The sequence below is a fragment of the Rana temporaria genome, chromosome 8 (genome assembly GCF_905171775.1).
Source record: "Rana temporaria chromosome 8, aRanTem1.1, whole genome shotgun sequence".
NCBI classification, from domain to species: Eukaryota; Metazoa; Chordata; class Amphibia; order Anura; family Ranidae; genus Rana; species Rana temporaria.
In genome coordinates this window covers 100,818,691-100,845,103 of record NC_053496.1, presented here as the reverse complement: position 1 = coordinate 100,845,103, position 26,413 = coordinate 100,818,691, and the positions used below count along the sequence as shown (strand labels likewise).

The window sequence follows — 26,413 nt, the reverse complement described above, 5'->3', positions numbered from 1 at the left end:
CAGTCAGAATATGTAAAGGTATTTATTATTGGAATTCTCTATTCCAAGCAACAGCATTTAAAAATGTTACTAGCAGTTAGTTTGATCGACCAAGAAAAACTGCAGAAAAATCCAATTTTTATTTTAGGCTATTTTATTTTAGAACTGTGAACTCGCACAGGAATCGGATCTCATGGTTGAGAACACCCATGCGATCCGATTCCAGTGCGGGGAAAAAAAAGTCCCTGCACTATTTTCCTGCGAACCCAATGCGACTTCAGCCATACAACTGTAGACATGATATATTAACTGTAAATAGTAGTCCTCTTCAGCGTATTTAAATGTTCAATGTGTCCACTTTTTTTTAAATGTATTAAAATGTTTGCATCCGACTCCATAATGTAACCTTTTATATAAATATCTAATTCTCAGATAGGATTTGAATGTGTGTTGCAGATTGGTAACACAGCTTATCTCTTTAAAGGCTGCACACCTGACATATGTCATAGGCAGGTGTAGGCTGTAGTGTATAAGGGCGGGGTGTCAGGACTGTATTACCGGTTTAGCTGGCTTTTCTTTTACTGGTCCTCTCTCATTCAACAGACAGCACAGCAGGAGAACAGGCTCAGATGCACACAGGAAAATGGAGGAGCGCAACCTCTCAGTGGTTCTGCTACAGGAATATGATTTCGAGAAGCAATTTGATGACCAAGAAGCCATCCAATGGATGCAAGAGAACTGGTGAGTTCTAAAAACCAGGGTAGGAACATACATGTTTAATTAAATTAAAAGACACCGGTAAAAAACTTTTATATCATCAAGTCTTTACAATTATGTACTCTTTGATAAAGCGCTCGGAGCAGCATTTACAGGCAAAAAATAGCTTTTATTCTGTGTCATTTTTGGATAAATATTATCATAGTGAACAGTCATCTCTATTTGTATATTTTACTGATTTTGCTATAGATGTGCTAGACCTGAACCTGTGGTCTGTCTGACTCATGTGCGTGCCAACATGGAGCAATGTTTGCTTATTTGTTATCAAGTCTATAATCTTTGCAGCTGTTGTCTCCCAAATCAATTGTGTAAAGTGTTCATTTTAAAGAGTTAAAGAGGTTGTAAACCTTGGGGGGAAAGAACCCCCTGCAAGACAAATGCATACTGAGCTAGCTAGCTCATTATGAAATACTTACCTTAGAACGATGCCCTGGATCGGAGTCAGCCCTCCGAGTACAGTGCGGACATCTTCTTCCGGAGTTACTTCTGTCTGGGTTCGCGGCTCCGGCGCTGTGATTGGCCGGAGCCGCAATGACATCACTCCTGCACATGCACTTGGGAGCCTCCGGTCACAGCACGACTCTTGAAGAAACGGCACCAGCGGCCCGTTTCTTCAATGCGCATGCGCAGATGACATCGACAGCAGCGCATATACTGAATAGCTCCTAAACTGTGCAGGTTTAGGAGATATTCAAGGTATCTACAGGTAAAGCCTTGTACACATGACCGAGTTTCTCTGCAAAAACCAGCAAGAAACTTGCTGTTTTTTTTTTTTTTTTTGCCGAGGAAACTGGTCATGTGCACACTTTTCGATGAGGAAACTGTCGAGGATCTCGTCGAGCCAAAAAGAGAGCATGTCTTCTTTTTCCTTGAAGGGAATGGGGAAATTTGGCTCGCCGAGATCCTCGACAGCCTAACAAGGAACTCGACGAGCAAAACGATGTGTTTCACCGTCGAGTTTCTCGGTCGTGTGTACAAGGCTTTAGCCTTGTTATAGGCTTACCTGTAGGTTAAACTGGTGTAACAGGGTTTACAACCACTTGGAGACAAGCTATCCTTTCAGTACTAGGACCAACATAGGTACAAATTCTCCTAGAATATTTACAGGTATATCTAATAATTATCCTATGAATTGACAAGTAGTTATCATACCCTTATGCTGTGCACAATATTACTAGGAAAATCAGTAGAAGTACTTACCTAGTAGAAGGTATGTTCACACTGAAATTTTGGAAGTGTTTATCCACTGCATGCTTGTGGTGGTTGCATACCTTCTGATCTGCCTGAGAAATACTAGATTCTCTATTACATCACATTACAGTGACATTGAATGTGTGTCATCTTGATATGGCCATTGTTAAACAGCCATAAGATGATGTCATATATTGCTGTCATGTGCTCACTGGCATATGGACAGCCACAAGCATCAACGGTTCCTTTATCGCCTGCATTTGGTTCAGGAGTTGAACTCCTGTTCATTGGGGTTGATTTACTAAAACTGGAGAGTGCAAAATCTGGTGCAGCTGTGCATGGTAGCCAATCAGATTCTAACTTCAAGTTGCTCAATTAAAGTGGAGGTTCACCCTAAAAACAAGTATTTACCATTCAATCCAGCATACTGCCGACATGTACAGTATGCTGTTTTTTTTTCTCGCTTTACATACCGTAGTATAGGTATTTCTTCCCCCGGCTTCCGGGTAGTGAATCCTGCGGGACTGGGCGTTCCTATTCGAGACTAAGTGATTGACGTATGACAAAAGCTTGCCCCCCGGCACAAAAGGCGCGTCACCAGTTTCCGAAAAAAGCCGAACGTCGGTGCGCAGGCGCCGTATAGCGCCGACTCGCATTTCGGCTTCTTTCGGCAACTCGTGACGCGCATTATGCGCCGTGGGAAAGCTTTTGTCATACGTCAATCACTTAGTCTCGAATAGGAATGCCCAGTCCCGCGGGATTTACTACCTGGAAGCCGGGGGAAGAAATACCTTTACTACAGTATGTAAAGCGAAAAAAAACAAAAAAACAGCATACTGTACATGTCGGCAGTATGCTGGATTGAATGGTAAATACTTGTTCTTAGGGTGGACCTCCACTTTAAGCTTTGACAAAAAAAAAACCTGGAAGCTGATTGGTTTCTCTGCAGAGCTGCGCCAGGTTTTGCACTCTCCAGGTTTAGTAAATCAACCCCATTGTGTTGGAAAGATAATGTGATGTGCCCTTGGCAACCAATCAGGCATTTCATTTATTTTCAGACAAATTCTGGCAAACAAGGCAACCTAAAGCTAACAGATTTTACATCTAGAATTAGATGGTATGTCTATAAAGTCCTACACATGTGCAAAAAGGACAATATAACTCATTTGTGAAAATCAAAGCTTTTCCAGTCTGGTGCTTCTGAAAAAAAAAAAAAAACGGAAACACTTGCAGAAGTTGTAGTGAGGATACCTATAGGGTACACTCTGGTATTTACAATAAAGGAACCAGAGGATTACCTGCTTTCTTGTAAAAACACACTACTCCTCAGTTTACAATGCATGAACTAGACCAGTCAGTCTCAACCTAGGATTCCTCCAAAAGTTGCTAGGGGTTCCTTGAGCTGTGGCTGATTAACATTCTAGTTGATTATACTTGCATAATTTTGGGTCCAATGCTTTTTGACAGACTCAGTATCATTCCACCAATGATCTTTTTGCTGTCCGTAATCTGGAACGGACTGGCCACAGGGCAAACCGGGCATTTGCCTGGTTGACCACCGGTCCTCATGTCCTATCAAAATCAAATCCGATGTTGAAACTATGCCTTCACCCCTCTCCCTTCGGTCATCATCTTCCAACTCTGGGGTGCGAGGCCCCGCCGAGCGAGCCCCAATCTGCATTGGCTGTGGTTGCTCTGTGACAGCTCTCTCCCCCCTCTCTGTCACCCCCCCTCTCTATCGCCCCCTCTATCACCCCATCTCTTTCCCACCCCCTCTCTGTCCCTCTCTATCTCACCCCTTCCCCACTTTCCTCCTCCATCTCTCTCCTTCTATTTCTATCTCTCTTCCCCCACCCCCCTTCTTCCTTTATCCCTCCACACCATCTTGCCCTTCTTAGTTTCTAATAGGAGTTTCTGTCATACCTCAGGTTTTTAGTAAAAAATGCATTCTGTCAAAAACATTTTCCATGTTTCATAAAAAGTTGTGAGGGATTGGCAACCCTGTCAGGAACCAGCTGAGTTGGAGCAGAACGGCCACACAAGGCAAACCCTCAATCATCGGTCATCTATGTAACATACTATGTAACCAGCAGGCACTACCTACAGCCCCCAAAAACCACACTCAATAATTGCTGCAATTGCTTCTTTCTCTAGCTTTAGAGCCCAACTTACGATCTTGCACACAAGCCCACTGCTTTCATAAAACTCCCCTGGTTGTATCATAAAGATGGCTGCTTCTTTAACTACTTGCCGCCCGCCAATGACATATTGACGTCGGCAAAGTGGTTGTAGAATCCTGACTGGACGTCATATGACTTCCTCAGGATTCTGAGCCGCTGCGCGCCCCCGGGGGCGCGCATCGCGGCGATCGTTGTTGCAGGGTGTCATTCTGACACCCCGCAACACCGATCAAGGTAAAGAGGTGTCTCTCACGGAGACTCTTTACCACGTGATCAGCCGTGTCCAATCACGCGAGTAGAGGAGAGCCGATCGGCTGCTCCTGTGACAGGGGGGTTTGTGCTGATCGATCATCAGCACAGCCCCCCGAGGATGCCCACACTGGACCACCAGGGATGCCCACTGGACCACCAGGGATGGGCATATAGACCACCAGTAAAAAAAAAAAAGGATGTCACCCTAGACCACCAGGGATGAGGAGGACACACAAAATGGATGCCAATCAGTGCCGTAATGGATGCCAATCAGTGCCTACAATGGGCATCACTGATTGGCAGGCATTGTTTGGCACTGATTGGCATCCATTAGTACAACACGTACAATAGTGCCCATCCGTGCCACCTATCAGTGCCCATCCATGCCGCCTATCAGTGCCCATCCATGCCGCCTATCCGTGTCCGTCTGTGCCGCCTATCCGTGCCCGTCCGTGCCGCCTTTCCGTGCTTATCCGTGCCGCCTATCTGTGCCCATCCATGCCGCCTATCCAAGCCCATCCATGCCGCCTATCCATGCCGCCTATCAGTGTCCATCCGTGCCGCCCATCAGTGCCGCATATTAGTGCCCATCAATGCCACCACATCAGTGCCACCTCCTCGGTGCCCATCAGTGCCGCCTTATCAGTGCCCGTCAGTGCCCATCAGTGAAGGAGAAAACGTACTTATTTACAATGTTTTATAACAGAAACATAAACATTTTTTTTTTCCTAAATTTTCGGTAATTTTTTTTTTTTTTGCAGAAAATAAATATCCCAGAGGTGATCAAATACCACCAAAAGAAAGCTCTATTTGTGGGTACAAAATGATAAAAAATTTAGTTTGGGTACAGTGTAGCATGACCGCGCAATTGTCATTTAAAGTGCAACAGCGCTGAAAGCTAAAAATTGGTCTGGGCGGGAAGGTGTATACGTGCCCTGTATGGAAGTGGTTAAACCTGAAAGTGCCCAGCAGCTTCTACGGAAAAAAAGCCAGGAACTTCCAGCAGGCTATGCTGCAGTTGATATTTAAATACCCCCTTTATGCAGCTTAGCTGCAATATGTAGGTTGGGTTTTGTGTGGGTGTGGCTTGAGTGTGGGTGGGGACAGGGGGCTTCCATGATCTCCTATTGCCCGGGAGCCCCATGAGTTCAGGTTTATTAAAATATATGCATGTTTTACATTACCTAAAGAAACTGTGGATGTTGGGAGTAGGGTGTGAAAACATTTTAAATAGATGGATAGATTAATTTTAGACTGCAAACTAACCAAACCCACATACAAATGATGTAAGCAATTGTTTACTAATGATTGAATGAATTACTAATGGTCGGATGAATTACTAATGATTGTTGTCTCTGGACATGATTTCATAAACCCACATCTTGTGGTTGACCTGTGTTAATTGGCAGGGTCAATCAGACCGATTGGATTTTCTAGGAATGTCTGGAGAGTACTCAGGCCCCGTACACACGATAGAATCCATCCTCAGATAAATCCCAGCAAATGGGTTTCAGCGGATAGATCCTATGGTGTGTACACGCCAGCGGATCTTTTTCCGCGGATATATCTCCCCTGGGATGGATTCCAGCAGATCGGATATTTGCTGACATGCAGAACATATCCATCTGCTGGAGTCCATCCCAACAGATGGATCCGCTGGTCTGTACAGACTCACCGGATCCATCCGTCCGAAGGGATCCCCCGCATGCGTCGTAATGATTCGACGCATGCGTGGAATTCCTTATATGACAGCGTCGCGCACGTCGCCGCGTCATAATCGTGGCGACGGCGCGACACGTCATCGCCAGAGGATTTCGGCGCGGATTTCAATGCAATGGTGAGTACACTCCATCGCATTAAAATCTGCTGAAATCCTCGAGAGGATTTATCCGCGGAAACGGTCCGCTGGACCGTATTTGCGGATAAATTCTATCGTGTGTATGGGGCCTTACCCTCCATGGTGACAAAGAGGTACGTCCTCCCAATGTCTAAGCATAAACAAGAGATGACAACTGTCTGATCTAGCTGTTTTTCAGCCAGCCCCCCGATCCCCCACCTGTCATATTGTGATTACACTCCTAAGTCTATGGTGCCATTAGAACTACTGCATCTTAGAGCTGCGGTGGCTCAACGCGATTGGCACTGCGCTGACAAGCCATTCACCTCTGCAGCTAGGGGTTCGGATCCCGGTCTCGGCTACATGTGAATTGAGATTGGTGGTCTCAGCCCGGCTCCCGGTGGGTGTGCTATGCGAGGTAAGCCTGCGCTTAGTACACCCACCCCCCTCCCACAAAAACCACCACACTTACACGCACTCGAAATTGGGTTAACATGCACGCACTTTGACCACGCGGTCTCTAAAAAGAGAGGCGAAGGACTAACGGGGCTGGTTGAGCGGGCAAATCCTCTCACTTCCTTATAGGGAGTCCCTCTGCCCCGTTGGGCTTCAAAGCGGAGCAGGTAGGGTGGGCTGTGTGGGAGGACCCCCTCACACCCGCCGTTGCCACCCGAGGCATGGAGAAAGGTGGCAGATTGCCTCTGGGGGAGGTCTGCCTACTCCCAACTCCTGCAGTCCGGCTCCTCTCTCGAGTACACGCACAAAATACACTTTAAAAAAAAAAAGAACTACTGCATCTTGATTTTATGATTTGATCTTGTAAACTAACACATGGTTGGCATTTTTTGTCTGCATTGAAATATGACTTTATAAATTCACAATTATGCATTCCATACACACCCATAAAGAAGAGAAAGTCCTATAGTATTCTAAAGAGAATGTATGAGGAAGCTTCCTGGAACAAAGGTCAGGATTATTTCTTACTTTGCACGAAGGTACGTCTGATTTTAGCAGTTTGACAATGAGGTGTATATTGAAATGGCTATGTTTGCACTTACATTTACTAGCAGTGACTAAGCAAAACACTTGGGCGAGGTACAGACAACTTTTGAAAAAAAAATGGCATGTTCAATACAAGTTCAAGTAGTTGTAAACCCTATTTTTTTTGTATAAAAATAACATACATGCCTATACTTATCCATTCTGTGCAATGCTTTTGCACAGAGCCGCCCCGTTCCTCTTCTTCTGGGGTGCCCCGCCGGCCATCCAGACCCTTTCTCTTCATTAGGTGCCCCCACGCAAAGCTGATTTCCCTGGGGGCACCTATGCGTTCTCACTTCTGAGTCCCGCTGCTGCGCTCATTGGCACAAACAGAGGGTCTCGGCCCCACCCCCTGCTCCTGTGTCACAGGATTTGATTGTCAGCAGCTCCTGCTGCTATCAATTGGTCTAATGAGGAGAGAGAGACAGTGGCTGGAGCCGCTGTGCTCATGCACATCGCTGGATTGGATCGGGCTCAGGAAAGAAAAAGGGGGGGGTCTGGGGGGAGCTACAGCATGGAAGGTTTTTTCACCTTAATGCATAGAACCCATTAAAGAGAAAATCCTCATGGCTTTACAACCACTTTAAAGATCTGTACTTATATTAACATTTATTATTACAGCTATTAGAATAAATTATACATGAACCTTCACGTTGTAAAACAACCCATTCAGTTTAAAATTGAAATGCAAGGCAAAAACATTTGTGCATGTACAGCAGTGGCGGACCGTCCACTAGGGGGGCACGGGCGTGCCCCCCCTATCTATGTGTCCGGCCCCCTGAAGCATAGATTCCCATGGGAGGTGTTTTTTTCTTTGAAGCACGTGATTAGAGCCAGAGTTTATAATAGGCTTCAAAAAAGGGTGCAGAGCACTGTGCTCCGAGCCCACCCAGTTGTCTTATAATAGCGAATGAATATTCGCTATTGTAACACTGAAGCCCTTCCCTGCCAATCAGGAAATGGGTCAGATGACCCGTCATCCAATTGGCCAAAAGGAAATATGATCGGATTGGCCAAAAGGAGACACACGGAGGAGAGGAGGGAGAAGAAGCACGCAGGGGAGTCGAGCACCAAGCACACAGCCCGTAGAGAAGCCGACCACATTGCCTGTGAGAACAGGTAAGTGACTCACTGACCAGGGGGGGGGTCCACATACATCAGTGTCCACAGAATCCCCCCTCCTTTCATCAGTGTCCCCAGAGTCACCCTTCCTTTACATCAGGGTCCCAAGAGTCCCCTCTCCTTAAACTAGGGTCCCCAGAGTTCCCCCTCCTTAAATCAGGGTCTCCAGAGATACCCCTTTTTAAATCAGAGTCCCCTGCGTTCCCCTCTCCTTAAATCATGGTCCCCCACGTTCCCCCTCCTTAAATCAGGGTCTGCAGTGTTTGCCCTTACATCAGAGACCCCACTTTGATTAGGGTCCCCAAAGTTCCCCCTTACATTAGGATCCCAAAGCCACCAGGCCCCCCCAGAACCCCCTCCTAATATCAGGGACCCAAGTTTACCTCCTTACATTAGAGTCCCCCTTTCATTAGGATGCCCAAAGTCAACCCCCCTACCATTAGGGTCCCCATAGCCCCCCTTACATCAAGGTCTCCAGAGTCCCCCCTACATCAGGGTCCCTAAAGCTCTCTTACAACAGGGTCCCTAAAGCGACCTTATATCAGAGTCTCTAAAGCCCTTTTATATCAGGATCTCTAAAGCAACCTTACATCCGAAGGGCAACAAAGCTAATTAAGGGTCTGAAGGATATTAGTTATGAAGAAAGGTTGCGAGCACATTCCCTTTTAATATGGTCCCCAAAGTTAAAGGAAAGAGAAGAGTGGGGTAAGGAGAGTGGAGTGGTTTAAGAGAATAGTTGGGGTAGTGGAAGAGGAGGAGGGAGTATTGTGAAGACCCCAGCTTACATCAGGATCCGTTTCTTCTCATTGCAGCAGTTGACTACAGGACAGGTGGAAGCTGAAAGGCTGGAATTTGGAATTGGATAAGTTGGAAGAGGGTACTTCCTCCTCCTCCTCTGAATGCCAGGGAGGGGTAAGCATGTGATTGGTTGCTAGGACATGGCAGTCCTAGCAACAAAGCCCTAGTGCTGAGGACAGCAGGTGAGCAGCAGCGGTGGATGCTGTCAGCCGCCATACATTCAGGCACGGTTCTGATTGCTGCACTGCCTGCACTGTTGCTAAATGTCATGGCTGTGGCAGCAGGGACACTAACTGCATATTTGGGCAGGACAATCTGGGGGAGGGGTTTGAACCCAGCATGTGTTCCCCCTGATGGCAGCGCTGTTGCCTGCTGTTGGTATATACAGATATACCAATTACAGCTGCACGATTCTGGATAAAATGAGGATCACAATTTCTTTTGCTTAGAATAAAGATCACGATTCTGAAGAACTTATTTATTTTAAAGATTTGCAACCCCTGAACTTTAGGTTATCAAACAAGATGGCAATAAAATAAGACACAATACTCCTTGCTTCAATCAAATTCAAAGAAATGTAATGTAAAATAATGTAATGTGTAAAGAAATAAAAAAATTACCATTAAGTTATATTAGGGTCTTTTTTTAGTACTGGCCAATACCAATTACCGATACCTACCGCAACTTTTTTGTTTACACTTCAGCTATCAGCAATTGTACAAAGCATTAACCACTTGCTGACCAGCCGCCATCATGATACGGTGGCAGGTCGGTATGATCCCGCAAACCTTCGTAGATGTACGTCAGTCCCTTTAGGCGGGATAGCAGGCGCGAGGCAGAACAGGGACTGTGTGTAAACACGCAAATCCCGGTTCTGTGAGGAGAGACAGATTGTGAGTTCCTAATAGCTAGGAACCATGATCTGTCATTTCCTCTAGTCAGTCCCCTCCCCCCACAGCTAGAACACACAGTCAGGGAACACAATTAACCCCTTGATTGCCCCCTAGTGTTAACCCCTACCCTGCCAGTGAAATTTTTACAGTAATCAGCGCATTTTTGTCAATTTTGTTTGGGTGCAGCGTCGCCCGGTCATTGAGCAGACAATTCTTCTGGGGCTGAAGTGGTTCAAAAATCATGATCAGAGTACTATTTACAATTTGGCACTGCGTCGCTTTAACAGACAATTGCACGGTCGTGCGATGCTGTACCCAAACATAATTTGCGTCCTTTTTTCACACAAATAGAGCTTTCTTTTGATGGTATTTGATCACCTATGTGGGTTTTATTTTTTTGCGCTATAAACAAAAGAACAGCGATGATTTTGAAAAAAAACACAATGGCCCGGATTCACATACATCGGCGCATATTTATGCCGCCGTAGTGTATCTCTTTTACGCTACCCTGGCACAGCGCACAGAGGCAAGCACTGGATTCACAAAGCACTTGCTCCCACTCGCTGTTAAAGATACGCTGGGTTTCCTCAGCGTAAGCCATCGTAGGTGGAAGTGGGCGTGAGCCATGCTAATTAGGCGTGACCCCATGCAAATGATGGGCCAAGCGCCATAGAAGTACTTAAAATGAACGGCGCATGCGCCGTCCCGTGGGCGCATCCCAGTGCGCATGCTCAGAATCAACTCAAAGTCGAAACAACTGCCTAAGTGGATAGCCTATTGTATGATATTTTTTATTTATTTTTATGGTTTAATTAGATGAATTTTAGTTTCAACCTGACTAAATATGTAACTATGTAATGACGGCGGCTGCTCGGCAAGCGGTTAAAGAGAATAATACATGCAGTGTTTTTGGAAGTTGATCATTTTATGTGACGAAAGAGAGAGATCCATGTTGTGTTATCTCACTGTCAGAAGGATCACGTTGGCAAGTACAAAATAGACTTAGAACAACAAAATAGCCGAGAACAAATACCTACTTTGCATCACATGCGTGAATGTCTGACCACTGTGTGTGAGAGTGCTGGCACTGTTTTCATATTGGCACAAACAGAAGACAAATTCATTTACATCAATATAACACACCTGCTTCCACCTGGTCATGTTTCATCTAGTATAATCAACCCACGTAAACAGGTTAATGTCTGCAAATCCTATTCTTAGAATCTGTGCCACGGTCCTATAATTGGGCAATTACACCCAAACATGATCCAAATGAAGAACAATCCCAGATAATAAATCAAGATTTAAATCTCTGCTTTAACAATTACCATACATATTTGTTTTGCAAAGAATCTGGTTTGAGATACAGTTGAACCTCGGATTACGAGCATAGTCCATTTCAGGAGTATGCTCGTAATCCAAAGTACTCACATATCAAAGCGAGTTTTCCCATTGAAGTCAATGGAAACAAAAATAATTTGTTCCGCATTGACTTCAATGGAATGCCATACCGAATGCGGCCATAGGTGGGGGGCGCCAGAGAGCGCCGAAAACGTCCGAAAAGGCCCGAGGACACTTAGGCTCGTTTCCTGCGCCCCGTACATCAGGCCAAATGAGGTACTGCAGGCCAATGTTCGGCTTTTCTCGGCTCCTGCGCCCTGTACCTCAGGCCAAATGAGGTACTGCAGGCCTATTTTCGGCTCTGCTCGGCTTCTGCGCCCCCGTACCTCAGGCCAAATGAGGTACTGCAGGCCTATTTAGCTTGAATTCTGCTCGTCTTGCGAGTAAACACTCGCAAACCGAGTCAGAATTTAAGAAAAAAAGTTGCTTGCAAATCAAGACGCTCTCAAATCAAGTTACTCTTAAACTAAGGTGACCAGATTTTTAAAATGAAATCTGGGGACATATTTTTTTTTAACTAGTAATGGCGGCAATCAGCGACTCTCTGCCCGTCGCCGCCCACCTCACAGTCTGTCAAGTCTTACTCTCCGGGCCCTGGCTACTACTGGGTGGGGAGCGAAGGACTTGAGCCAAAGGAATTGAGCCAAAGCAGAAGAACATGCGAGTGGAGCGGAATGGTCATGCACCCGAAACTAAAGAAATATTCCCTCTGCTCCGACCAGCACATGATCATCAGAAAGAGGCACAGATAATGGAAAAAAATACCCCCCCCCCCCCCTAAGCTAGTAGGAGCGGCGGGGGGTGTAAGTCTGATTTTTTTTTTTTTATTCTGCACTGACTGTCCATGAAATTGCCCCAGCCCCTGTTTAAATCCAATCCGGGGACAAAGCCAGGGATAGACTTGGTCCAGGGACAGTGTCCTCAATCCGGGGACTGTCCCCTGAAACCGGGGATGTCTGATCACCCTATCTTAAACTGAGGTTCCACTGTATATGTCTTTGAATTCCAATAACAATATTATGACAAAGATCAAAAGTATGAAATCTATATCATATAATCATATTTGGAGGCAATTCATGGACTTGTATCAAATGTCTGTATAATCAGATCTATCTTTTTGAAAAACATATCCATAGGTACAGCAGATTTTAGAGCTCATGTCGTGACTACAATGTGCACCTTCTAAAAAACAGAATCAGCCTATATGTGTGGAGTTTTTTCAACTAGAAAACAAATCAGGAAAAGGAGGATAAAATATCTGAATACATGTTTACTATAGGGTCTGTTTACTAATGTTTTCACCCTACATTTTTCAAATAAATCTTATGTGAAAAATGTGTGGATCTTGGGTGAACGTTGTGTTGATCTTGGCTCCAAACATTGATAAATAGGCCCCTGTATCTGAACAAAGCTTTAAAAATGTCAAACCAAGTCTTGCCTGAATTTCAGTAATATATTATTTTTCTCTTGCACAGGAGCAAGTCCTTCTTTTTCTCTGTTCTATATGCTACAATAATATTTTGGGCCCAGCGAGTTATGAAAGAAAGGAAAAAATTTGAACTGCGAAGACCTCTAGTCCTGTGGTCATTGGCCCTTGCTGTCTTCAGGTGAGTAGCCAATCTTGTGTATGTACAATCTCTACAACAATTGTGCTATGGAATGTTTTAAATCACTAGGCTAGACAAAAATAGAGGGCCAGATTCAGTAAGAGTTAGGCCGGCGTATCAGTAGATACGCCGACCTAACTCGGAATTTGCGCTGTCATAAGTTTAAGTGTATTCTCAAACAGAGATACACTTAAACCTATCTAAGATACGACGGCTTGCGCCGTCCTATCTTAGGGTGCAATATTTAGGCTGACCGCTAGGTGGCGCTTCCATTGCGGTCGGCGTAGAATATGTAAATCACTAGATACGCCTATTCACGAATGTACGCCTATTCACGAATGTAGATGAAATAGTAATGTTAAGTATGGCCGCCGTTCCCGCGTCGAAATTCGAAAATTTTACGTCGTTTGCGTAAGTCGTCCGAGAATAGGGGCTTACATTGTTTACGTCCACGTTGAAATCAATAGGCCCGTGCGGCGGACTTAGCCGCAATGCACACTGGGAAATGTAGGCGCACGGCACATGCGCAGTTCCAAAAAACCGTCAATCACGTCGGGTCAAGCCTAATTATCATAAAACATGCCCCCTCAGCCTAATTTGAATTAGGCGCCCTTACGCCCGCCCGCTTTAGGCTACGCCACCGTAACTTAGCAGGCAAGTACATTGTGAATCATGTACTTGCCTCGCTAACTTACGGCGGCGTAGCCTAAATGCCATAAGCTACGCCGCCGCAAGTATGCGCTCGCCATCCTGAATCTAGCTAAGACACTGTAATACGTGTAGGTAGTACTTAGGAGTAGCTACAACAGTAGCAGAGGAGACTACTACTACAAGGCCCAGCGACAGAGCAGTGTTCAGTACTGTTTGGCTTTATCATGAGTCACACATGGAGAAACTGCCCTTGTGAAGTCATTTAGGATAATTTAAATGTGTTTTCTTTTCAATGACTTCCACCCAATTATTACGAAAGCAATTATAGTATCAGAGTTGAAAGTGGAACTATGGGCAAACCCAAAAATAGCATATATAATGCAGTCTGTCAGTAGAATTACCGTAACACTGCAGTCTTTGCCTTTCGGAGTTCCCCTGTAACATAGTTGTATTTCCAGTTGGTCCTGTTGGTCAGTCTGTTATTTTTCAACTTCCTCTAACCTTTATGCTGCCACCCACATAATAGTTATGCTGGTAAAAAGCATCAGCAGCCTCTACAGCAGCTTTGTCCCGAGTGCCAGCTTCCTGCCAGAAGCGATAGACACCCCCGCCTTATGCCCTGTACACACGATCGGTTCATCCGATGAAAACGGTCTGATGGATTTTTTCATCAGATATCCGATGAAGCTGACTTTCATCAGTCTTGCCTACACACCATCAGTTAAAAAAAACGATTGTGTCAGAACGCGGTGATGTAAAAAACACAACGACGTGCTGAGAAAAATGGAGTTCAGTGCAAATTCCGAGCATGCGTCGACTTGATTCTGAGCATGCGTTGATTTTTAACCGATGGGTTTACCCACAGACGATCAGTTTTTTTCTATCGTTTTTTTAACCATCAGATAATTTTAAAACAGGTTCCTAGTTTTTTCACCGATGGGAAAAAAACGATGGGGCTTACACACGATCGGTCCATCAAACCATTTTCATCAGACGAACCAATCATATGTACAGGGCATTAGACTCCGTCCCCCCGCCATGTTCCCAAGCTTACTGGTCCCTTCTTGAAACCTCCATGGCAGGTGTCAAGATACAGACCTGCAGGAGATCAGCAAATAATTGTTCACATTTTTCAGCTTGCAGAGTTGACTTTACAGGTCTAATAGAGCCCTGATGTTTCCCTTAGGAGAACCTGTCATCAGGTTCAGTAGCCTCCTTAGTTACAATATCTCACAAAAGTGAGTACACCCTCATATTTTTGTAAATATTTTATCATATCTTTTCATGTGACAACACTGAAGAAATTAAACTTTGCTACAATGTAAAGTAGTAAGGGCCAGATTCACAGAAGAAGTACGCTGGCGTATCTACTGATACACCGGCGTACTTTTCCCGGCGTATAGTTAGAGCTGCTATTTTGTGGCCTATATTTAGACCTGCCATGTTAAAGTATGGCCGTCGTTCCCGCATCGAATTTTGAATTTTTTTTTTTTGCGTAACTCGTCCATGAATAGGAAAGGACGTAACTGACGTCGACGTTCAAAAAATGACGTCGGTGCGACGTCATTTCGCGCAAAGCACGGCGGGAAATTTAAAAACGGAGCATGCGCATTTCAAAAAGGCGCGCGGGGACGTGCTTCATTTAAATGAATCACGCCCCCTACCCGCCCAATTAGAAATACGCGCCGAGAAATACACTACGCCGCCGTAACTTACGGCGCAAAATCTTCCTGGATTAAAAATTCCGCCAGGTAAGATACGGCGGCGTAGCGTATCTCTGATACACTGCGCCAGTGCAAATGTCTCTGAATCTGGCCCTGAGTGTACAGCTTGTATAACAGTGTACATTTGCTGTCCCCTCAAAATAACTCAACACACAGCCATTATTGTTTAACCACTTCCTTACTGGGCACATATACCCCTTCCTGACCAGGTGAAATTTCAGCTTGTGGCACTGCGTCACTTTAACTGACAATTGCGCGGTCGTGCGACGTGGCTCCCAAACAAAATTGACGTCCTTTTTTCCCCACAAATAGAGCTTTCTTTTGGTGGTATTTGATCGCCTCTGCGTTTTTTTTTTTTGCGCTATAAACAAAAATAGAGCGACAATTTTGAAAAAAAAAACAATATTTTTTACTTGTTGCTATAATAAATATCCCAATTTTTTTTAAAAAACATTTTTTTTTCTCAGTCTAGGCGATACGTATTCTTCTACATATTTTTGGAAAAGAAAAAAAAAATCGCAAGAAGCGTCTGGTTTGCGCAAAAGTTATTGCGCTTACAAAATAGGGGACAGAATTATTATTATTTTTTATTAATTTTTTTTACTACTTATGACGGCGATCAGCATTTTTTTCGTGACTGCGACGTTATGGCGGACACATCGGACACTTTTGACACATTTTTGGCGCCATTCACATTTATACAGCGATCAGTGCTATAAATATGCACTAATTACTGTATAAATGTGACTGGCATTGAAGGGGTTAACACTAGGGGGTGAGGAAGGGGTTAAATGTGTACCCTAAATTGTGTTCTAACTGTAGGTGGAGGGGGGGTGACTGGGGGAGGTGACCGATCTGTGTCCCTATGTACAAGGGACACAGATCGGTCTCCTCTCTCCCCTGACAGCTCCACGTCTTGTCCCTGTAGCCGCCGATTGCGAGTCCCTGGCGGACATCACGGCCGCCAGGCACTCGCATCGGCATCTCAGCAATGCGGCGAGCACGCGCGCGCCGCAGGATGCGCGCGCAGGCCGTCTTTATACGGCCTGTTAGAGATTGACAACCACCCCGGGGCCGTATAAAGTCGTACGGCCGTCGGGTAGTGGTTAAACCGCTGGCAAAAAAGTAAGTACAACCCAAAGTGAAAATGTCCAAATTGGGCCCGATTATCAATTTTACCTCCCCGGTTTCATGTGACTCGTTGGTGTCACAAGGTCTCAGGTGTGAATGGGGGCAGGTGTGTTAAATTTGGTGCTATCGCTCTCACTCTCTCATACTGGTCACTGAGAGTTCAACATGGCACCTCATGGCAAAGAACTCTCTGAGGATCTGGAAAAAAGAATTGTTAGGTAGGCCATGTAGACAGCCGCAAGGTGCTGACTGTCAGAATACAATAGCCAGCAGGGGAGATTTGTCCATCCAGGCTGACTGGGGGAATCGAGTGATAAGAGAAAAGAGAAATCTTACAGTGTATGGCTAAGTTAACACTACCCTTGCTGTAGGTTGACAATGTTGCTGTTCAAGGCTGTCTACATTGCTCCCCCATAGATATAGTGGAGGAGTGAGCATAGCCACCCAATCAGAGGAAGTGTGTTACGGATCAGATCACTATTTGAAAACTTAAAGTGAGAATAAACTACAGTATATCCTTATTCTCCACAAATAATCTATACACATCCACTATTTTTCATGCAATTGTTTCTAATGTCCCATACACACGATCGAAAATTCAGACAGCAAAAGTCCGATGTGAGCTTTTGAACGGAAATTCTGACCGTGTGTATGCTCCATCGGACTTTTGCTGTCGGAATTCCCACCAACAAAAGATTGAGAGCTGGTTCTTAAATTTTCAGATGGAAAAAATTCCTATCGGAAAATCAGATCGCCTGTAGCAATTCCGACACGCAAAATTCCGACTCATGCTCAGAAACAATTCAACGCATGCTCGGAAGCATTGAACTTAATTTTCTTGGCTCGTTGTAGTGTTGTACGTCACCGCGTTCTTGAGGGACGAAAGTTCAGTGTGTATGCAAGCAAAGCTTGAGCAGAATTCGGTCAGAAAAAACATCCAAGGTTTTTCCAATGGAAAATCTGATCGTGTGTACGCGGCATTACTGTATTTTTCTGCCTCCCTGTCATGTTCTCAATGAGCTCCTGTCCCTCTCATTTTCCTCCTCACTTCTGTTAGTGTGGAATGAGCAGTACTTATTAGTTGCAATCTTGTGCACTGCTCCCTAGCCCATAGTCCAGCTCAGAAGCAAGTACAGAAGGTAGAAATGTTCCTACATGCAGTGGGCCAATGAACAATGACCATAGCTAATATACCAATAAAAAGTACTTTTTTTGAGTTATGAATGGCCATTGTTGACCACACATTAAAAAAAAAAAAATGCCTAAAAAATTAAAACTAATGCAGCCACCACATCTAAGAAATGATAGGCTGCAATATATTGCATTTTTGTTCTTGGATGTAGATACATTTGTTTGTTCTTGAATATTTATATTGGCATTGCCTTCAAAACAAATAGCCAGGAGCCTTGTAATAGTCTACTAAATGTGGTTTTGCCTGCACTCATTTTTTTTGTGTTAATTTTAAGACAGGGCTCTGCGGATGGTTCTGCATATAAAGTAGGTTTAAGTCCAAGCACTAAGATTTTACAAAAAGCTTTAGTATGTTTATATGATTCAGTGATCCTGCCATGAAGGTTCTCGCTTAATCACTTCCTGTTATGGGTTCTCTGCAAAGACACAATATTTTTAGTGTGCAATGTTCACACTACAATCCTGCAGTGATTGTAAGAAAAATGCAACACATCTTTTTTTTTTTATGTGAAGATGATTACACTCATTATTGACAAAAGGGATCCCTAAGCTCTATAAAGTAATTGTGGTGGAACTATTGTGTGCCGCATGGTTTCACCTTTTAGTGGTCATTAGGGATGAGCCGAACACCCCCCTGTTCGGTTCGCACCAGAACCTTTGAACGGACCGACCGTTCGCGTGAACATTTAGAACCCCATTGACGTCTGGAGCAGTGATTTTAATGATGCTTAAATAAAAAAAATTAAAAATTAAAAATTCCTTTAAATATCGTACCTGCTGGGTGTCTATAGTATGCCTGTAAAGTGGCACATGTTTAGAACTGTCCCTGCACAAAATTAGATTACTATAAGGAAAAAGTAATTTAAAAATGCTTGCGGCTTTAATGTAATGTCTGGTCCCTGCAATATGGATGAAAATCATTGAGAACAATAGCACAGACACAGACAGTACACACACCACGTAGCTTTAGGTGCACACTGCAGAGGACACGGGCAGTACACACGAAGTAGCTTTAGGTGCAAACTGCAGAGGACAAAGGCAGTACACACACTATGTAGCTTTAGGTGCAATCTGCAGAGGACACGGGCAGTACACACCAAGTAGCTTTAGGTGCAAACTGCAGAGGACAAAGGCAGTACACACACTGTGTAGCTTTAGGTGCAAACTGCAGAGGACACAGGCAGTACACACCAAGTAGCTTTAGGTGCAAACTGCAGAGGACACGGGCAGTACACACACTATGTAGCTTTAGGTGTAATCTGCAGAGGACACGGGCAGTACACACCAAGTAGCTTTAGGTGCAAACTGCAGAGGACAAAGGCAGTACACACACTATGTAGCTTTAGGTGCAAACTGCAGAGGACACAGGCAGTACACACCAAGTAGCTTTAGGTGCAAACTGCAGAGGACAAAGGCAGTACACACACTATGTAGCTTTATGGTGCACACTGCAGGCAATACACCACGTGAGAATACTGCAGCTAGCACAATCACCTGCCTGCCAGTAAATTAGGAAGAGCTGATCTAGCTAAACTATACAGTGTATAAATATATATACACAACACATTGGATGCATATATATCCTCTACACACTAACTTTAACTGACTAGCCTGCCTGCCTGCTCTATCTACCTGCAAAAAATGACACTCTCCCTGTCTCTCTCTGTTCTCTCTTAACCACTGCAACGCACTACACAAGGCCGACCTGCAGGCGTCCTTTTATAGTGTGGGGCGTGTACTAAACCCCCTGAGCCATAATTGGCCAAAGCCACCCTGGCTTTGGCCAATTATGGCTCTCCGCTTTTTGCAAGCTGTGATTGGCCAAGCATGCGGGTCATAGTGCATGCTTGGCCAATCACCAGCCATCAATGCACTGCGATGCCGCAGTGAATTATGGTGTGTAGGCTCCAGAGCATTTTTCTCGACGTGAAAAATGTCCGTTAGAAATTTAGAACCTGCTCTATTTTTTGTGTCGTGTGTACGCTTTAACGAGGGGGGAAAAAACGTGCATGCTCAGAAGCAAGTTATGAGATGGGGAAATTAGCATAAGCAGCCCAAAGGGTGGAGCCATTCGAATGGAACTTCCCCTTTATAGTGCCATTGAACGTGTTGTTCGTCACCGCACTTTGCTCGAGCATTTTTTTTTTCACGATCGTGTGTATGCAAGGCAGGCTTGAGAGGAATCACGTCGAGAAATACATTGTTTTTTTCAATGACATGAATAACGGTCGTGTGTACACGGCATATGTTTGTAAAGATTGTACATTATTCCACCTCCTGAGAAAATTGGAAACCTGTCCCCAACAGGTTGCAAAGAGGAGGAAGGTAAAGAGAAGGATGGACTATCGCAGTACCAACTTGAACAGAGTATATTTTATTAATACCAATTATTTAAGAAAAAAAAAAAAGATACTTATCCCGAAATAACAGAAAACTTAATACATTACATGTTCTATCTAAGGTCACTGGAGAATATCGGCATTACATTTTTGTCACTATTACTGTCACTATTACTGAATGTGCTCCATGGAGGTGAACAGAGGTATAAATCATGCATTACTCTTGCTCAACATATTTCGTGGGATTTTGCTGCTTCATCAGGAGAGTATTGTCAATGGATCTGCATCAAAACAACACCCAAAATTCCCTTACAGCGGATGTGAGGGGCACAATGAGCATGGATGACAATTAGAACTGAAATGACCGATAATAATCTTGGATATCCAGGGGGAATAAGACAATTGCAGAGAAGAAAATTGAGGGTTACCATATAAATCCAAGCAGATTTCTCTGCGGGTGATTTAGTGCAGCTGTGGACTTCGGATAGGAGCCACACACCATCCGCCTCTCCTCTGAGAGATCTATATTCCCTCCCTGTCCTATTCCCCCTGGATATCCAAAATTATTATCGGTCATTTCAATTCTAATTGTTGTCCATGCTCAATGTGCCCCCCACATCCGCCGTAGGGAAATTTTGGGTGTTGTTTTGCTGCAGATCCATTGACAATACTCTCCTGATGAAGCGCCAAAGTCCCATGAAACATGTTGAGCAAGAGTAATAACTGATTTGTGAGGATCCACAATACCTCTGTTCTCCTCTATAGAACATTCAGTAATAGTGACACACATGTAATGCCAATTTTTTTCAGTGAATTTAGAATGTGTAATATATTACTTTTTTTGTTATTTTCGGGTATGTATCCTAAAAAAAATGCAATCATTTTGTATTTGTAGTGGTGTGTTGCTCCGAGTTACTAACATCCACCAATATTCATCCTGCTGCCAGAAATCCATATATCACACTTGTAGACAATGAAAAGTCTTTTGCTTTGTTTTGTTGTTTTATTTAGGGGATTGGACTTGGTTGGGGGAAGGGATATGGGATGCCCATATGATAAATTGGTATTTGCAATGTTATAGCTGCGCCAGCTTTACATTGAAAATTTCATTGAGATTTACTCATTACCTTTGCAAATGTTATAGCAGTTATGCTTTACATTTACTTGGATAGAACAAAAATGGTGGACTCTAATCTTGACAGCATTACTTCAAACCATTCTCCTCCACTGCAGACTTCTACCTCCAAGACACTTCTCTTCCTGCGCATCACTTTTCTATCACAGCATTAGAAATCCTGTCCCACTATTTTGAGCTGAATAGGCATCACTCTGAATAAGTCCTAGGAGTAGTTTCACTTGGTGATTAATAGGCCCAGGGCCTTCAGTATCCCCTCTTGATGGCCCTGAACATGTCATTAGAAAGAATATTTGACGATGGACTACTGTTCCAAACAAGCCCGACTTGCAAATCCTGCACCCTCAGGCTGCAACAATTTGGCACATAACCCCACAGTCTCTCCTCTGGCTCTGCACCCAGCTTCCCTGGCATGCCGCTTCCAGATCTCCACTGTGCCTCACTCACGACTCCTGCCCTTCCTGAAGGATTTACCCGGATCGTGCAGACCAACTGCTTCTCCAGCTCCTGTTCCAGGACACCTCTACATGACCGTGTAAGGAGAGGCTCCTGAACTCATCCGCCGGATCCACACCCCCCACAGATGGGGGTGTTTCTCCTGCACGCATTCTAGCACTCCATCCTTCAGTTCACCCAGCCGACCACTCCCCCCCAGCAGGCTGACGTGAGTATATGTAGGAGGCCTGCCCCCTGCCAATCCTAGTTGGGGATTGGTCAGGGTTCCTCACATGTACTCCATACCACTCCAACTCTCAGCCCTGCCTCTCTTCCATAACATTCTCACTGGAAGCAGGGGAGGCGCCCAAAAGCTGAAGTACATGTCAGTCACACCCACTGCTACACTGCCACTCCCTGCCCCAGATCAAAAACAAACAGGCCTAGCTCGCAGCATAGGCCTGCTTAAATTTACCTGTACTGACAGAACCTACAAACACTACACCTCTAGCACCTACCTATGGTAGAGGGTGCTACATATTAATAAAATATACTTTTTTATAACCTAATGTGTACTCTGTTCAAGTTGGTACCATGATAGTCCATCCTTCTCTTTCCCTTCCCCTTCTTGGTGACCTGTTGGGGACAGGTTTCCTTGACTCAATTTTCTCAATAATTTTGGATGATGGTACCTTTCATTCTTCAGATCCATAATATTTATGAGGCTTAGGCTTTAATTATTCCACCTCCTGAGTATCTATTATTATAACACATGGTACATGTTGTTGCTTGCTTAAACGTGCATGTGTAATTTGTAGTTTGTATGTGCTGTGTTTCATGTTATTGCTTAACAAGCCAAAACTAGTTTTCCGTGTTACCTGAGAGCCTTGTATTATTTATATGTAACATGTTCTGTTTGCTGTCGTTGAGGGAAGCCCAGATATTGCTGCTACTACAGATAAAGGTTGCTAGTAAATAATTGAATGAATCAGTCTGCCCTCGAGTGCTTTAGATGTTATTTACAGTGAAAGAGGTAGTTGTTAGTATCCTAGTAAAAGGACACTACTATGTCCTATCAAGATAACTCTATATAAATATATAGATGATACATACATAACGATGTGGGAACTTCGGGGCAAATCCACAAAAGAGATACTCCGGCGTAAGCCGTCGTATCTCTGGTTCTAACTTTGGAACTGATCCTCAGAAGCAGTTTTCCTAAGTTAGGCAGAAGATCCGACATCTGTAAGGGACTTACACTGCCGGATCTTAAGATGCAGTACCGCATCCGCCACTGGGGGCATTTCGAGTCGAAATGCCTCTTTTAGTATGCAAATTAGCACTTAGGGCGATCCTCAAAGCTTTTGTGCCTAGTTTTTTCGCCGTAAGTGTTAGTTTGCCTGGTGTAAAACTAGGGCTGCTTTTACAAAGTGTAAAGTTAGTCACACCTTGTAAAGGCCCATTCAAGCGACGGCATTTGGTATGCATTCCCGAGGGAGAACTCCACGGCAATTTGTAAATTCCAAACCGGCATGGGTTCCCCCCCAGGGGCATACCAGGCCCTTAGGTCTGTTATGGGTTGTAAGGAGACCCCCCCTCCGCCGAAAAATTGACGTAGGGGGTCCCCCTACAATCCATACCAGACCCGTATCCAAAGCACGCTACCCGGCCGGACAGGAATGGGAGTGGGGACGAGCGAGCGTCCCCCCCCCTCCTGAGCCGTGCCAGGCCGCATGCCCTCAACATGGGGGGGTTGGGTGCTCTGGGGCAGGGGGGCGCACTGCGGGCCCCCCCACCCCAGAGCACCCTGTCCCCATGTTGATGAGGACAGGACCTCTTCCCGACAACCCTTGCCGTTGGTTGTCGGGGTATGCGGGCGGGGGCTTATCGGAATCTGGGAGTCCCCTTTAATAAGGGGGCCCCCAGATACCGGCCCCCCACCCTAAGTGAATGGATATGGGGTACATCGTACCCCTATCCATTCACCTGTAGGCAAAAAGTAAAAGTTAATAAACACACAACACAAGGCTTTTTAAAATAATTTATTATTCTGCTCCGGAGGCCCCCCCTGTCTTCGTTATTAGCTCAATTACCAGGGGGGGCTTCTTCTTCCGCTCTCCGGGGGTCTTCTCCGCTCTCCGGGGGGGGGCTTCTCCGGACTCCGGGGGTCTTCTTCCATCTTCTCCCCTCTTCCGCTGTTGACTCGGCGAACCCCGGTTCTTGTGCAGCTCTCCGGTGCCTTCTTCTTCAGCGCTGGCTGCCTGCTATGTTTGTGTGTTAGCTCGATTAGTAACAGGCAGCCAGCGCGGTCTTCTGTGGCGTCAGGGTCTTCTCTTCCTTTCTTCCGATGTTGCCTCGTCGCCTGTTGTCGCTGTAATGATGGAAGCGCGCCTTGCATCACATTTATATAGGCATCACCGTCCCATCATGCTCCGGCAGGTACCCACGTGGTGGGTGCCTACCCACGTGCACCCACCACGTGGGTACCTACCGGAGCATGATGGGACGGTGATGCCTATATAAATGTGATGCAAGGCGCGCTTCCATCATTACAGCGACAACAGGCGACGAGGCAACATCGGAAGAGGGGAGAAGAACAGAAGAGAAGATGACGTCACAGAAGACCGCGCCGGCTGCCTGTTACTAATCGAGCTAACACACAAACATAGCAGGCAGCCAGCGCTGAAGAAGAAGGCACCGGAGAGCTGAACAAAACCGGGGTTCGCCGAGTCAACAGCGGAAGAGGGGAGAAGATGGAAGAAGACCCCCGGAGTCCGGAGAAGCCCCCCCCCGGAGAGCGGAAGAAGAAACCCCCCCCGGAGAGCGGAGAAGACCCCCGGAGAGCGGAAGAAGAAGCCCCCCCTGGTATTTGAGCTAATAACGAAGACAGGGGGGGCCTCCGGAGCAGAATAATAAATTATTTTAAAAAGCCTTGTGTTGTGTGTTTATTAACTTTTACTTTTTGCCTACAGGTGAATGGATAGGGGTACGATGTACCCCATATCCATTCACTTAGGGTGGGGGGCCGGTATCTGGGGGCCCCCTTATTAAAGGGGACTCCCAGATTCCGATAAGCCCCCGCCCACATACCCCGACAACCAACGGCAAGGGTTGTCGGGAAGAGGTCCTGTCCTCATCAACATGGGGACAGGGTGCTCTGGGGTGGGGGGGCCCGCAGTGCGCCCCCCTGCCCCAGAGCACCCAACCCCCCCATGTTGAGGGCATGCGGCCTGGCACGGCTCAGGAGGGGGGGGGACGCTCGCTCGTCCCCACTCCCATTCCTGTCCGGCCGGGTAGCGTGCTTAGGATACGGGTCTGGTATGGATTGTAGGGGGACCCCCTACGTCGATTTTTCGGCGGAGGGGGGGTCTCCTTACAACCCATAACAGACCTAAGGGCCTGGTATGCTCCTGGGGGGGGAACCCATGCCGTTTTTTTCTTTGAAAATTGGCATGGAGTTCTCCCTCTCAGGAATTCATGCTGAGCGACGCTGTCATTTTTTTTTTTAATTATTTGTTTTCCCGGCGCGTCTTTTTTTCACCCGTCGCAACTTTAGTGTCCCGTCGCAATCCACAAAGCCGCCCGGCGTCAATTACGTTCGCGCGATGCACGTCGGGAAAATGACGTCACACGCATGCGCAGTACGGCCGGCGCGGGAGCGCGCCTCATTTAAATTGTAAACGCCCCCCGGAGAGGAGGAACGCCTTACGACGGCGGCACTTAACTTACACGGCTTGAAATTTTTACGTAAGTGCTTTGTGGATCAGGCACTTAGGTAAAAACTTTAAGTCAGTGTAACTTAACTGCTGCAAGTTAAGTTACGCCGCCTGGCTGAGGATTTGGCCCTTCTTGTATAACATGGAGAACATAGGGCCAAATCCTCAGCCAGGCGGCGTAACTTAACTTGCAGCAGTTAAGTTACACTGACTTAAAGTTTTTACCTAAGTGCCTGATCCACAAAGCACTTACGTAAAAATTTCAAGCCGTGTAAGTTAAGTGCCGCCGTCGTAAGGCGTTCCTCCTCTCCGGGGGGCGTTTACAATTTAAATGAGGCGCGCTCCCGCGCCGGCCGTACTGCGCATGCGTGTGACGTCATTTTCCCGACGTGCATCGCGCGAACGTAATTGACGCCGGGCGGCTTTGTGGATTGCGACGGGACACTAAAGTTGCGACGGGTGAAAAAAAGACGCGCCGGGAAAACAAATAATTATAAAAAAAAATGACAGCGTCGCTCGGCATGCATTCCTGAGGGAGAACTCCATGCCAATTTTCAATGAAAAAAACGGCATGGGTTCCCCCCCCAGGAGCATACCAGGCCCTTAGGTCTGTTATGGGTTGTAAGGAGACCCCCCTCCGCCGCAAAATCGACGTAGGGGGTCCCCCTACAATCCATACCAGACCCGTATCCAAAGCACGCTACCCGGCCGGTCAGGAATGGGAGTGGGGACGAGCGAGCGTCCCCCCCCCTCCTGAGCCGTGCCAGGCCGCATGCCCTCAACATGGGGGGTTGGGTGCTCTGGGGCAGGGGGGCGCACTGCGGGCCCCCCCACCCCAGAGCACCCTGTCCCCATGTTGATGAGGCCAGGACCTCTTCCCGACAACCCTTGCCATTGGTTGTCGGGGTCTGCGGGCGGAGGCTTATCGGAATCTGGGAGTCCCCTTTAATAAGGGGGCCCCCAGATACCGGCCCCCCACCCTAAGTGAATGGATATGGGGTACATCGTACCCC

General features: G+C 45.9%; 1 protein-coding gene across 1 annotated transcript in view; it reads left to right on the top strand.

The window, feature by feature from the left end:
* Positions 1-549: 549 nt before the first annotated feature.
* ELOVL3 (ELOVL fatty acid elongase 3) overlaps positions 550-26,413 on the top strand; it is a 44,384-nt gene continuing 18,520 nt past the window's right edge. Inside the window, exons 1-2 of the mRNA XM_040362376.1 lie at positions 550-720; positions 12,947-13,078. Of these exons, the coding sequence (XP_040218310.1) occupies positions 623-720; positions 12,947-13,078 (230 nt within the window). The 5' untranslated portion in view covers positions 550-622. The remainder of the gene's footprint in view (positions 721-12,946; positions 13,079-26,413) is intronic.